This window comes from Telopea speciosissima, chromosome 11, assembly GCF_018873765.1.
Source record: "Telopea speciosissima isolate NSW1024214 ecotype Mountain lineage chromosome 11, Tspe_v1, whole genome shotgun sequence".
NCBI lineage: Eukaryota > Viridiplantae > Streptophyta > Magnoliopsida > Proteales > Proteaceae > Telopea > Telopea speciosissima.
Window position 1 is genome coordinate 56008748 of NC_057926.1, and position 12395 is coordinate 56021142.

General features: G+C 39.0%; 1 protein-coding gene across 1 annotated transcript; it reads left to right on the plus strand.

Moving 5' to 3' along the window:
• The first annotated feature begins 766 nt into the window (after positions 1 to 766).
• Positions 767 to 4390, plus strand: LOC122645408 (putative disease resistance protein RGA1). The gene has a single exon (XM_043838715.1). The coding sequence runs from the start codon at positions 767 to 769 to the stop codon at positions 4388 to 4390; it is 3624 nt and encodes a 1207-aa protein (XP_043694650.1).
• Positions 4391 to 12395: the final 8005 nt, after the last annotated feature.

Genomic DNA, 12395 nt, shown 5'->3' on the forward strand with positions numbered 1-12395 from the left:
CAGGTCGTCGATGGGTGTTGAAGATGGTCTCAGCAGATCGTCATAGCAGCAGATTTTGGATTTTCTCCTCACCTCCAACGATAATAGAACAGAAAACAAAATTTTGGGAAAGAGTATATTAAAAAGAGATACACAGAGAGGCAGCAAAGTTGAGGAGAGAAAAAAGGGGAGTTTTTAGGGATGAGTACCACCACTTCCATTCTTCAGTTCTGATTCAAGAACTCATCTTCCCCAAACCCTAACGATTTGGGGGAGATAGAGTTGCAGTTTTTTTTTGTTGCTTTTTTTTTTTCCAGGTAAGGTCATTTTGGTCATTTTATCCTATCAAGGGGTAGAATGATCCATTAATATTCAAAAATTGGGATCCGTTATAACATAACGTCTCAGACTAACGGCAAGGATTATATTGGTACTTAGTTTGGAAAGCAGGGGGCACATTGCATTAGTGAAAGTTCAGGGAGGCAACCATTGGCCATTTTCAGGGGGGCATTTGGAATTAACTGTATTTTTTATAGGTCGGTAGTTCACTGCAATGGGGAATATTTTCCTTTAATTGATTTGATCTTCTACTCGTTTCCATCCACTGAATTCCACTAAAGTCTTTACCAAAAAAAGAAAAAAGAATTCCACTAAAGTTTTATCGAAGGGTAATGATCGAGATGAAGATAAATGTGACTTCCTGGAGCTCACATGTCTTTACAGATACAGTTGTCTTGGCCTCTATAGCTCTTACTTCCAATCTTTGGCTATATGATCATTACCAACAATGGTTGATGCTCTTGTTTCTAATGTCATTCGGGCATTGGCCACCATTGTTCAAAACGAGATTGAACAAGAGGTAAGACTGGTGGTGGGTGTGAAAAAGGACATCGAGAAGCTCTCCAGTACTTTAATGAAAATCCAGGCTGTGCTAAGGGATGCTGAAAAGAGGCAATTTATGGATGATTCAGATTCAGATTCAGTTCGGCTTTGGTTACAAGATCTGAAAGATGTAGCTTATGACATTGATGATGTTTTAGATAAGTGGACCACTCAAATTCTCAGGATCAAATCCTCCTCCTCTTCACAAATAGACGATGATGATGATGCTCGCATCAGCCGGAGCATTAAGAAGGTATGCCCCAGCAACTTGTTTTCTTCTTGCTTTCATTTCAAGCGAATCGGTTTGAGCTATGATATTGGTCATAGGATAAAGGATATAAAAGAAAGACTAGATGAGATTGCAAGTGAGAAAGATAAGTTCGGTTTTACTGAAACTACTACTAGAAATGATGAAATTATAGAGAGAGAGTCAAAAAGGAGACTAGAAACTAGCTCCTTGGTTGATGTCTCAGAGGTATTTGGTCGTGACATGGATAAAGATATCATAATAAGCAAGTTGGTGAGTGAAGGCAGCCATCAAGAAGTTGTGGTTTCTGGATTAATCCCCATCATCATCTCCATTGTGGGCATGGGTGGTATGGGAAAAACCACACTTGCCCAACTTGTCTTCAGTGATGATAAGGTGAAGAACCATTTTAATAAGAGAATTTGGATATGTGTGTCTAAATCTTTTGATAAAATGAAGGTTGCCATGAATATTATCAAAGAAATCGGTGGTGGTAACACTAATTTTGTTTCCCAAAGTGGTGAAAATAATCTTACATGGGAAAATGTGCATCGTCAACTGACTAGTTGTGTTGATGGAAAACATTTCCTACTCGTGCTAGATGATATTTGGATTGAGGATCGTATGGAGTGGGATCCATTGTGGCTTTCTCTCAAACAGGGTTTTCAAGGAAGCAAAATTATTGTCACCACACGCAACGAGAGGGTTGCAGATATAATGTGTACCACATATGTCCATAGGTTAAGGACATTGTCTGATGAAGCTTGTTGGTCATTATTCAGACATTATGCCTTTGCTGGAAGGCAAGAAGAAGAGTGTGAGAAATTGGAAGAAATTGGGATGAAACTCACAAAGAAGTGTAATGGATTGCCTCTTTCAGCAAAGACTTTAGGAAGTCTTTTGCGTTTTAAAAAGTCAAAACATGATTGGCAATATATGTTGGAAAGTGATATATGGAAGGTTGTATCAAGCGTTGATCGATCGGTCTTGCCGGCTCTGTTACTAAGCTATAACGATTTGTCCTCTCGTTTGAAACAATGCTTTGCATTTTGTTCTCTCATCCCGAGAGGTTATGATATTTACAACCGAGGTATAATCCGACAATGGATGGCACAAGGCCTTCTTAGTGACAATAATTTGGCAACAAACAGTGAGGATTTCATTGCAGTAGGTGATGAGTATTTTAATAATTTGGTTATGCGTTCATTCTTTCAAAAAGATGTTACAAAATCAAGAGGCATACGAGAATATTGCCAAATGCATGATCTTATTCATGATTTTGCAAAATTTTTTGTAGAGGACGAATGTTTTACTCTAACGATTAAGGAGGATACTAGTAGTAGTAGTGCTAGTGTTAAGGAATTCAACTTTAATAGAGCCCGTCATTTATATCTATTAATAGAAGAAGAAGAAGAGGTAAGCACAATTCCTTCTTTCCTCTACAAGGCAAAGAATCTGCGCACTCTTAAAATCTATGGACACATTCCTAAGGTTTCTTCTGACTTATTTAGTCACTTAAAGTGTCTAAGGACTCTAGATTTGGATGGTACTTATCTTGAAGAGCTTCCAAAGGAGATAGAGAAATTGGTACATCTAAGGTACCTTGACTTGTCCAAGGCAAGGTTTAAGGAATTACCTAAAACAGTGACTAATCTATACAATTTGCAAGCATTATGCCTTTACCGTTGTAGCAATCTTTGTGAACTGCCGAAGGGTATTGGGGAATTAGTCAATTTGATGGATCTTAATCTAACCGAATGTCGGCAACTAAGCTATTTACCCCAAGGAATTGGGAGATTAAGCAGATTGCGTGGTTTGTCAAACTTCATTATTGGTGGGGTGGAGAGTGGTGGATGTAAGATTGGAGAACTAAAAGATCTCAATTTCCTCAAAGATTCTCTACGTATAGTAGGCTTGGGAAGAGTGGTAAATGGAAATGAGGCTAAGATGGCATGCTTGAAGAATAAGCAACACCTTCGTGCTCTGTATTTCTATTTTGATCAATATACCGGTGTTTCGCTAGTTGATGATGAAGTCATTGATGAAGAAGCAGAATACTTGGAAGAAGAAGAAGAAGAAGAAGAACAACAACAACAACGCTCCCCAGTCAGTGGAGAAGACGGCCCCATAGATTCACTACGTTTGTTAGGTGCGAGAGTGAAAAGATACCTTACCCTCAAAGGGATTGGGAGACGGATTGAAAGATTACGCTTCCCCATAGATTCACTACGTTTATTTACAGGTGAAGGTTTGTTGATGAGCATGGAGGATGTGCTAGAAAGTCTCGAACCACATCCAAACCTTGAGAAACTAATAATTAGAGACTACCCTGGTGCTTTTTTCCCCGAATGGATGGATAGACATGCAAACTTCATGATTTTCTCCAATCTGGTTTTCTTGGAAGTGTATTGGTGCTGCAAGTGTAAGCAATTGCCGCCAACTCTGGGGAAATTGCCATCCCTTGAAACCCTTGTTATAGGTGGAATGGATATGGTGAGATTCATGGGTGCTGAGTTTTTTGGAATTGATGATGTTGGTCCTACAAGAAAAAGAAGTGGCGGTGGTGGTGATGGGGTTGATCACACAATTATATTCCCAAAGTTGAAAGTATTTTTGTTGGGTGAGATGAGGAATTTGGAAAAGTGGGATATGAGAATACAAGAAGAAGATGGGAAAGACTTCATCTTTATGCCGTGTCTCCAATATCTTGTTCTTATGGAATTGCCCAAGTTAAGTACATTTCCACAACACCTTACCCAGGCTACCCTCCTAAGGAAATTGTTCATATGGAACTGTCCAAACTTGACTTGGATGCCATCTCCATCCTCACATGATCTTTTTCAGTTGATTTTAGAAGAAGACAACGCAGGTTCAGTTTCATGCAACTTGTCTTCGATGCCATCTTCACCCTCACATCTTCCTTCTCTACACATTGAGGAGTTGATTTTAAAAGAAGACGCAGGTTCATTTTCAATCGAATTAACAATAAATGACCAAATGTTTCTCCCTAACCTCAAGTTGCTGCGTGTGAGACAATCACCTTACTCGTTTTTACCTCAAGGATTAGGGAAACTAGCATCACTTCAGATTCTGGATATTCGAACCTGTTCCGAGATCGAATCAATACCTGATGGGGAGTTGCAGCATCTCGCTACACTCCAAGAGTTGACGATCATGAGGTGTCCTGCCTTGAAAGAACGTTGCCAAAAGGGGATAGGAGAAGATTGGAGCAAGATATCTCACATACCAAACATCTTCATCGATGGAGAGAAGATCAAATGATCAGGAGGAGAAACTTCCACAAAAACAAAGAGTGAACGAACAAGAAGCGGACACAATTAAAAGTAAGCACAGTGTGATACTTAATTCTGTAAGCATTTCTGATGTCGTGGAGTTCCTGCTGTTTTCTCATTCTATTCTTTGTGCAACCTTTTTTATTTTTTTTTGTTCCTTTAGCCATTTTGGATGATAGAGAGAACCCAATTTCTTCAACTCCTCCATGGGAAATATCCACGTAACACATCAGCAAAGCTCAAACTCAGATTACACCATCTCCCATTTAATGAAAAGGAGAGAGAAATCAGAAAATTTTTAGAGTGACGATGATGATTGCTTACGCCGACCATACATATCTTCACAGGTTTGTTGATTGCTTGATTTGTTTTTTTTTGGTAGAGTGATTGCTTGATTTGTTATGTGGTTCTTTCTTTATTTCTCTGTTTTATTTATTTTGGATTTTGGATGTCGTTTCTGATCGATTGGTTGTTGTTATTAGGGATTTTGAGGTTCAAGATACCAGAGAATTCGATTGCTCAATACCTAATGCTGGAGCCGATGTTGGATGGAAATGAAACTGGCCTCCTCATCCATCACCAAGCTCTAGGCATGTATAGTAATAATACCCTTTCTTTTTTTAGTTTGTGGTTCTTTCTTCTTTTATCATGAGTATCAATGTTTAGAAAAGAAGTCAAATGAAAATGGTAAAAAAATTGAAAAATAGGATTTTAAGAGTGTATATAAATACGTAAGAGAGGGTACACGGTTAGGATGGTATGACAAGCTGATTTTTAGCTTAATCAGATTTCATTTCTGATTCTGTTAAGCAAATTGCTTGTTAGATGAACCTGAAGAAAATTGTTTTTCTCAATTTATATTTCAGTACTTCGGAGGTTGGGGCTATTGCTGTAAGGCATGTCTGCAAAGGAAACTTGCGTCATGATCCATGAATGGTGCAACAGTGGTAACTCTCATCCTCCTAAAACTCTATCCTGCAAATGACAAATGCATTATAGGTGCTTGTGAATTGATTCTCTACTTATGCTCTGCTAAAACATAATCCAGGAGTTACTCTGTTTGTGGCACATCCTGTGAGATGGAACTTAGTACTCTGGGAACAAGAAATTGGTAGACTTGAAATATTTGAAGATTCAAAACCTCAAACCTAGCTGTCCCTATTTATTTTCTTTATGCTTGCTGCAATGGTAGGCCCCTAGTAACAATTGTTTCCTTTGGCAGAGTGGTGAGTATTCTCTATTCTACTTGTCTCACCCTTTTCCTTTTTCCCTCTGCCATTTTCAGTTGCTGATCTTTAATCTCCTTGGCTGTCATATTTAAAAGTTCAGATTGGAAATAAATTGAAAATTTAAACCAATTCATTCAGAAGCTGCTAATTCTAGTTGGGGATTGACATGATCAACCTTGATATCATTATTCTTTGTGTGTGTGTTTATTTGGGAGTAACAAATATTCCCCCCCCCCCCCCCCCGGTCATCAAATTGAATCCGGTTCGTCTTCAAATTTTACAATCCAGCATACTTTGTGGAATAAAATATTTAACCCCATAGGGAGGGAAGAGAAGAAAATATTACAAGACAAAGATGCCACCAAGAGGCACTAGACCCGGACAAACAAAGAAAAAAAAAAAAGGAACAAAAACATCAACCCAAGGACTGCTTGAGATTCAAAACTGGATCGTCCCATATGGAGCTCACACGACGATCTTCCAAGGGGCATCAGATTTTCCAATCAACCAAGCAAAGAAAATAAAGGGCAAACTTAATATGGTGACTCTTCCTCCGATGCCAAGCAGAGACTTGAGTGTCTTCCCAATGAAGCTCCCCTTCTTTTTGCTTCAAATCTGGCGCTTCCTTTTGATTATCAACAAGATGGATCACCTCCTCAGTATGCTTCTACTTTGGATCTTCCTCTTGAGAAGGCTTCAACTTTAGATCTTCCACTTCAGAGAGACTAACTAAGGAGGCTGCATGCCAATCCAAAATATGAAGGAATGATTTTCCTTCATCTGACTTCAACCTAACCCTACACGGAATGGAGTTGTCATCCACATTTGCAACCCGAGTCATGTCAACAACCGGTTGTCGGTTGATCCAAGATATCAATCACCAAGGTCTCATTGTCAAGATCATTGTACTCCACAGATTCATCCTGACCATGGAGAGGGCACTGATGAGAAGGAGAAGGCTTCACTTCTTCGGCATGTAGATGAAGTTGTAGATGAGTGCATTGCTGCTGATGATGTGACCTTGATAAAAGGGACCAAAACCGCGAGTGCATGTATGTAGCTTACTGTATTTAATTGTGTTTTTAGTGTGCTGAACCAGGTAATCAGAATCCTTTGTTTGCATGGAATTCAACTTAAACAGATCGGCGCCCTGGTCTAGTCCATGAACAATAAAAGTTTTGAAGCCCATGCTCAGCCATATGGGGCATATCCAAAGTTTGCCCTATGCTTCAGTCACCAAAAAAAAAATACATGCTCACAGTGATTGAATTTAATTATTTAGCATTGTTCTTGTAAGCTTTGTCTTCAGGACTAGCCATGGACCTATGCCATTCGCATGCTTGCAAACTTGATTATGTGCTCTTTTAGTCAAAGCAAAGACAATTCAACCTGGCCCGCCCTGAGCCTGACAGGGCCTGGGTTGTGCTTTTCAGCCCGCGGGTCGAGCTAGGGTTGAGATTTCCAGGCCCAAGGTAGGGCAAGGTTTGGATTGAGGCCTTGAGTTGAGCCCGGCCCGGCCTGACCCTGTATATAGAAATATAAAATATTCAATTATACATAATATTATCTATCCTACACAAGGTCAGATAACATGGCTAGCCCCAAACTAGTCTAGCCCTGAAATGGCAAAAATAGGGGCTGTCAGGGTCAATCAAGGCAGGGCTGGGTTGGATTGAGCCTAAAAGGGTTGGGCCTGGGCCCGACCTTGGATTGCGCTGGGCATGGGTTCAGCTAAAGGGACCTAAGGTTGGGCTGGGGTATAATAAAATCCGGCCCGGTTGCACCCCTACTTAGCATAATGCTTTAGCATCTTTAAGAGACTTTTTTATTTTGATCTTTCTTCTTCTGTTTTAATTTTTCAAGACCCTCGTTTTGCTGATTATTATTTATTTCCTCTTGTTTTCAGGGTTTGAATTTAATCTAGGAAATTATTCATAACACGGGTCCTAGACTGGCAGACTAGAAACAAGTTTCTTGGTCTGCACATCTATATTTGTGAGTATCTTGCAACAACTTTAGGCTCTCAAGAACTGGCAATTGCAGAGTTTGTTGACTGAATTTTTATTATACCAAAAGTCTTCGCAGACATTTTTTTAATTAATAAAATAAGAAATAAATTTAATTCAATGGTGAAATGTGCAACAACTGTATTGACTGCAGGTTCTTGCAGTGAACACTAGAAAGTTTGCAACTGAGCTGGTTGCATAACTTAGGGCATATCACCATACTGTTCAAATTAAAGCACATAAGCAGCATTTATCAAGGTATTCTTGTCTGCTCAGTTTATTTCTTATTCCGTTGTCTTTGACTCTGTTTAGACCCCTTGCTTAAGCCTGAAGATGGATTTTGTATTGAGAAGTTGATCCTAGCTGCATCAGTATGGTGAGCGTGTGATGTTCCATAATGCCTAACATGCATGATTGCCCAATTTGTGCTTCATAGATTTGGTGGGATCAATATGAGAGTATATAAATTATTGTGTAGAAATCATCAGTCTACGACTTATTCGAGCAGTCTCATGCAGTTCTATTGTTATTTCCTTAATTTGGAAGGAATGGTTATTAACTAATTCAATTTGCTCTCTAAAGCATGAAATTAGTTCCATTGTTTTCTAATCCAAGGCTAAATACTCCCATAACAGAGAGTTGTTGAGAAAACACCCCTGTTCCTTGTCTATTCAGTCCTTTGTATCTGTTATTTCCTGTTGTAATACTTGAGATGAATAAGAAAATATGATTCCTTGCATAAATTTACTTCAATTAGGACAATACAATAATGATTGTGTAACATTACTATCATAGTTGTCATGGCGTCGCCATGGCGTCCTGGCGCTGGAGAAGCATGCATGGCGACCTACGCCATGGCGTCCCTCTTTGATTTCTTCTTCCTGTCTCTCTTTCCCTCTTCAATTTCTTCTTCCTGTCTCTCTGTCTCTGTTTTGCAACTAAGAAGTCGCCAGATCTGATTCCAGGAATTAAATACTCCTTGTTTAGTTGATTTCTGTGATGAGTTCTTGCTGGAATTGATAGAACATGATGTGGCGATGCTTCGCCTGAAGGTTTAGACTGGACCGAGAAGAGTTGAAGGAGTTATCTCCTTCGTACTGCGCTGTTTTCGGTCCCAGGCTGAAGTCGTATGGTTGAAGACAACCATAAATCCATAATCCGATCGTGGGTTATTACAAACCCTTATTTTTGCCTTTTTCCTAAAGTACCCTTCTCTTCTTTTATTCCCCTTTGTCCATACTTTACACATCCCTCCAAGTTTACCCTTAGTCATTAAATCAAAACCCTTTTATGCCCTTTCTTAGATTCTGCTTAATTACAAGATTGCCATCCTTAAAACTTGAGAAACAATAGAGAAAAAATAAAACATGGCTTGAGTATACATCTATTAAAACATTAAAAATAGAAAAAATAAAAAATAAAACATGGTCGACATGCTCGCCATGGCGGGCGACATGTCGATATATCGACGTGACACCCCTCCACCAACTTGGATCGCTGTGACGCCTTGACAACTATGATTACTATGGTAAGAATTTTAAGTAGATTATACAATGATGACTTCCAAAAGTTTCATTTTTTCATTTTTAAACCAATTCTACTTCCCTTCCCTTGCCTTCCTTTTACTTGCAAGCAGACGGAACCTAAATTTAAGATGTAATCACTCTTCCCATATTATTGACTGATTTAATTCCCTTAATTTTCACCCTTCTCTTTTGTATTGCAGTATGGGGTTAGACCTTTCTAGGGGAACCATCTGCAACAACCTAGAAGCTGGGGTTATTGAACCTGCAATGAGCAAAGTGAAGATTTTACAGGTACAGTCAAAAGGACTTTGTTTTGAGGATATGTCTTGTATTCCATGGACAGGATTGTGGTCGCCTCCGAAGGGCCGTTTAAAGCCCATAGGACTTAGTGTTGCTACCCCCATTGTCTTTGACTCAGTTTACATGGGGTAGTTTCAGAAATTATATATTTATGTTTTCCCTTATAAATTTGTAGCAATGGAGAGTCATTAAGGTTTGCCGGTTTGAGGGAATTCTTGATAGAGAGGTGAGAGGAATAGAGTTTGGAACCATATTCTCCATTGCTAGTGAGCCACTCTCATCTCACTGTGGATGTAGGCACCTTGCCAAGCCACGTATATCCTTGCGTGGTGGGGATTTGATTTCTCTTTCTTTTGTTACATTGTATTTTTTGCATTTTACCTATACATGACATGATCAAGCTTGCAAAAGACAGAAAGTGAAAATACAGAGTAAGACTTCCAAGCCTCATATCCCAAGACATAACACAGTTACAATTTTGCTCAGTTTGTGTGTCCTTTGGTGCTGTGAAATGGAATGGTGGATTGTTATATTTTCTATATTTGATGTTGGATGCTGGGGAGGGGTGGCTATTCATTTTCTCATTTTTTTAAGGTTTTATATCAAAATAAAATGGCACATGTCATCACCTGACTGTTTATGGAGCGTACATGAATGGGTAAGTGATCTAGACTCTAAAAGCAGCTTGATCGGCTTGGTAAGTAGGGAACCTATATAGCAAAATTTTAGAGGGACCACAGAATAAGGATCAGGACAAGGCTTTACAAATGAAATTTGGGCTTAACATGGCCCCAACAACAATAACAATAAACTCAGCATTATCCCAACTTAATGGAATTGGCTACATGGATCCAAACAAAACAAAGTAGGGAAAACTGAGGTCTTAAAAAAATGAAGGATGGAAGTAAGAGGAAAGAGGCACAGCCCAATAAGTCAAGAGAATCTCAACTAAATGGGATCTGCTACATGACCCCAATATTCATTAAATCTTATATGATTAGAGTCTCTCTAGACACTGACAACAGAGAAAGTATCACTTGATGGGGTGGCAATTTCTATCACTCGGAGGGCTGGTCACGATTTTGACTTTGGATAGATGGATCACCCAATTGGCTATATTCTCATATTTTATGGGTTACTCTCAAATAATAAGGGTAGGTGGTAGCAGTACAAACATGTGTTGCCAAGCTTAACACACGTTACGTTCCAATTAAAACCTGAGACTTGGCAATCCACTTGGCCATAAAATTTGGTACCCAAGTATATCCCATCATTCACTACCTAATCATGCATTTTGAACCTAATCCAAGTTTGGTTGACCATGCTTGCTTCATAACGGGCCCAAATTGCGACAACACTTAAGTTAGAACAGGGTCTTATGTTTTTAACTAACCAACTAACCAACTTGCCAGCAAAGAATATAATCTGATTATAATTGATTTTTGTTTGGTTCTTTCTTTATTAATTTCTTTGCTTTATCTATTAATTTGTTTTGGATTTTGTATATTATGATCGATTGCTTGTGGTGGTTATTTTAGGGATTTGAGGTTCAAGATAGATACCAGAGAACTCTTAATGTTCTATATACCACCTAATGTTGGACGGAAACGAACTTGACCTCCTTTGTCACCACCTACTTAGGGAGGAGGAGTTCAGGTTGATGATCAGGTCAGCGTACTGTAAAATTGTCAGTTTTCTTCTTTATTCTGAATTTTCGAGTTTCCTTCCTGGTTCTTGTTTCCGGTCATTCTGATTTGTCGGGACAGTGACAGTTATTGCATTACATGGACCTTGTGAAAACAGTGGAGATGGTAGATGAGCACACCATCTACGTTTCAGTAATCTTGCGTTCAACACAAGCAGCAGATCAAGGAGTTTGAGGATGTCCAAAAAATTCTCTGTTCCCCTAATTTACAGCAAGTCCAGATCAAGGTGAGATACCGTGGATTAAATATTTTTCGCATTCTATAATATACCTTTCTAAATGTTTAGATTAGCATAATTTGGTTTCTAGGTGTTATTGATTTATTCAGTTTCATTCTATAACCTCTTTTGCAGAACTTTTTCTGGACTTCCTCAAAGCTCAAGGCTCTTCAGGTTTATATTTTAAACCAACTTTAGTTTGTAAAGGTGAGATAGATAAAAACTATAAAATGTGACATGGAATTCATCAAGCTGATACTTTGACAATTCACCAGCCCTTGAAGAGATGACAATGAGGGATATATTGTGGTTTCAAGGAGCCTTGGGCCTCGGCGCAAGCCAAAATCATTTATATAGGGCCTCCGTCAGAATTCAAGGTCTGATAAACCTTCGATCTTTTGTGGAACATGGTTGAGTTTCTGTGTTGTTTCTCATTCTATCATATGGGCATGATTGATTTCTTTACGAGGTAAGCCACTTGTATAGTACACCGTTCATATCTGTTGCGTTCATAGTTGATTTCATTCGAGCTATGGATTCAAAGTTCATAATTCATAGTTTGGTTACTGAATTTTAGGTGCTTAAATATTGAATTGATCAGAAATTCACTTCATTTATGACCTTGATTCATCAAGGTTTCGTGGCAATCATCTGATTTCACAAGGTTGGCTTGCTATAATCATGCACTTCATCAGCGATATGCATATTAACTAGTTTTCAAGACTCTTCTTTAATCCAATTCATTTTTCTCTGTTAGGATTAGGTTTCTGCTGCAATCATCAAGTAGGATCTGGTTCTGATCTTCTTCATCACCACCTGAATTTGCATTGGCAAAATTGGCAGGCAGCCGAGGAGGCCCAATCATCACTTTGGCGCCTTTCTCATCATCATCCGTAGCAGACCTCAGATGTTGGTGGAGGCTGAGGAGATCCAATTATGTCTCCATCATCATCCTGACCTTCAGCAACTTCAACCATGTAAGTGGGTATTATTCTGGATTTGACATATCC

Excerpts from the sequence above, each read along its gene's own strand:
- LOC122645408 (XM_043838715.1), top strand. The coding sequence starts at position 767 with ATGGTTGATGCTCTTGTTTCTAATGTCATTCGGGCATTGGCCACCATT.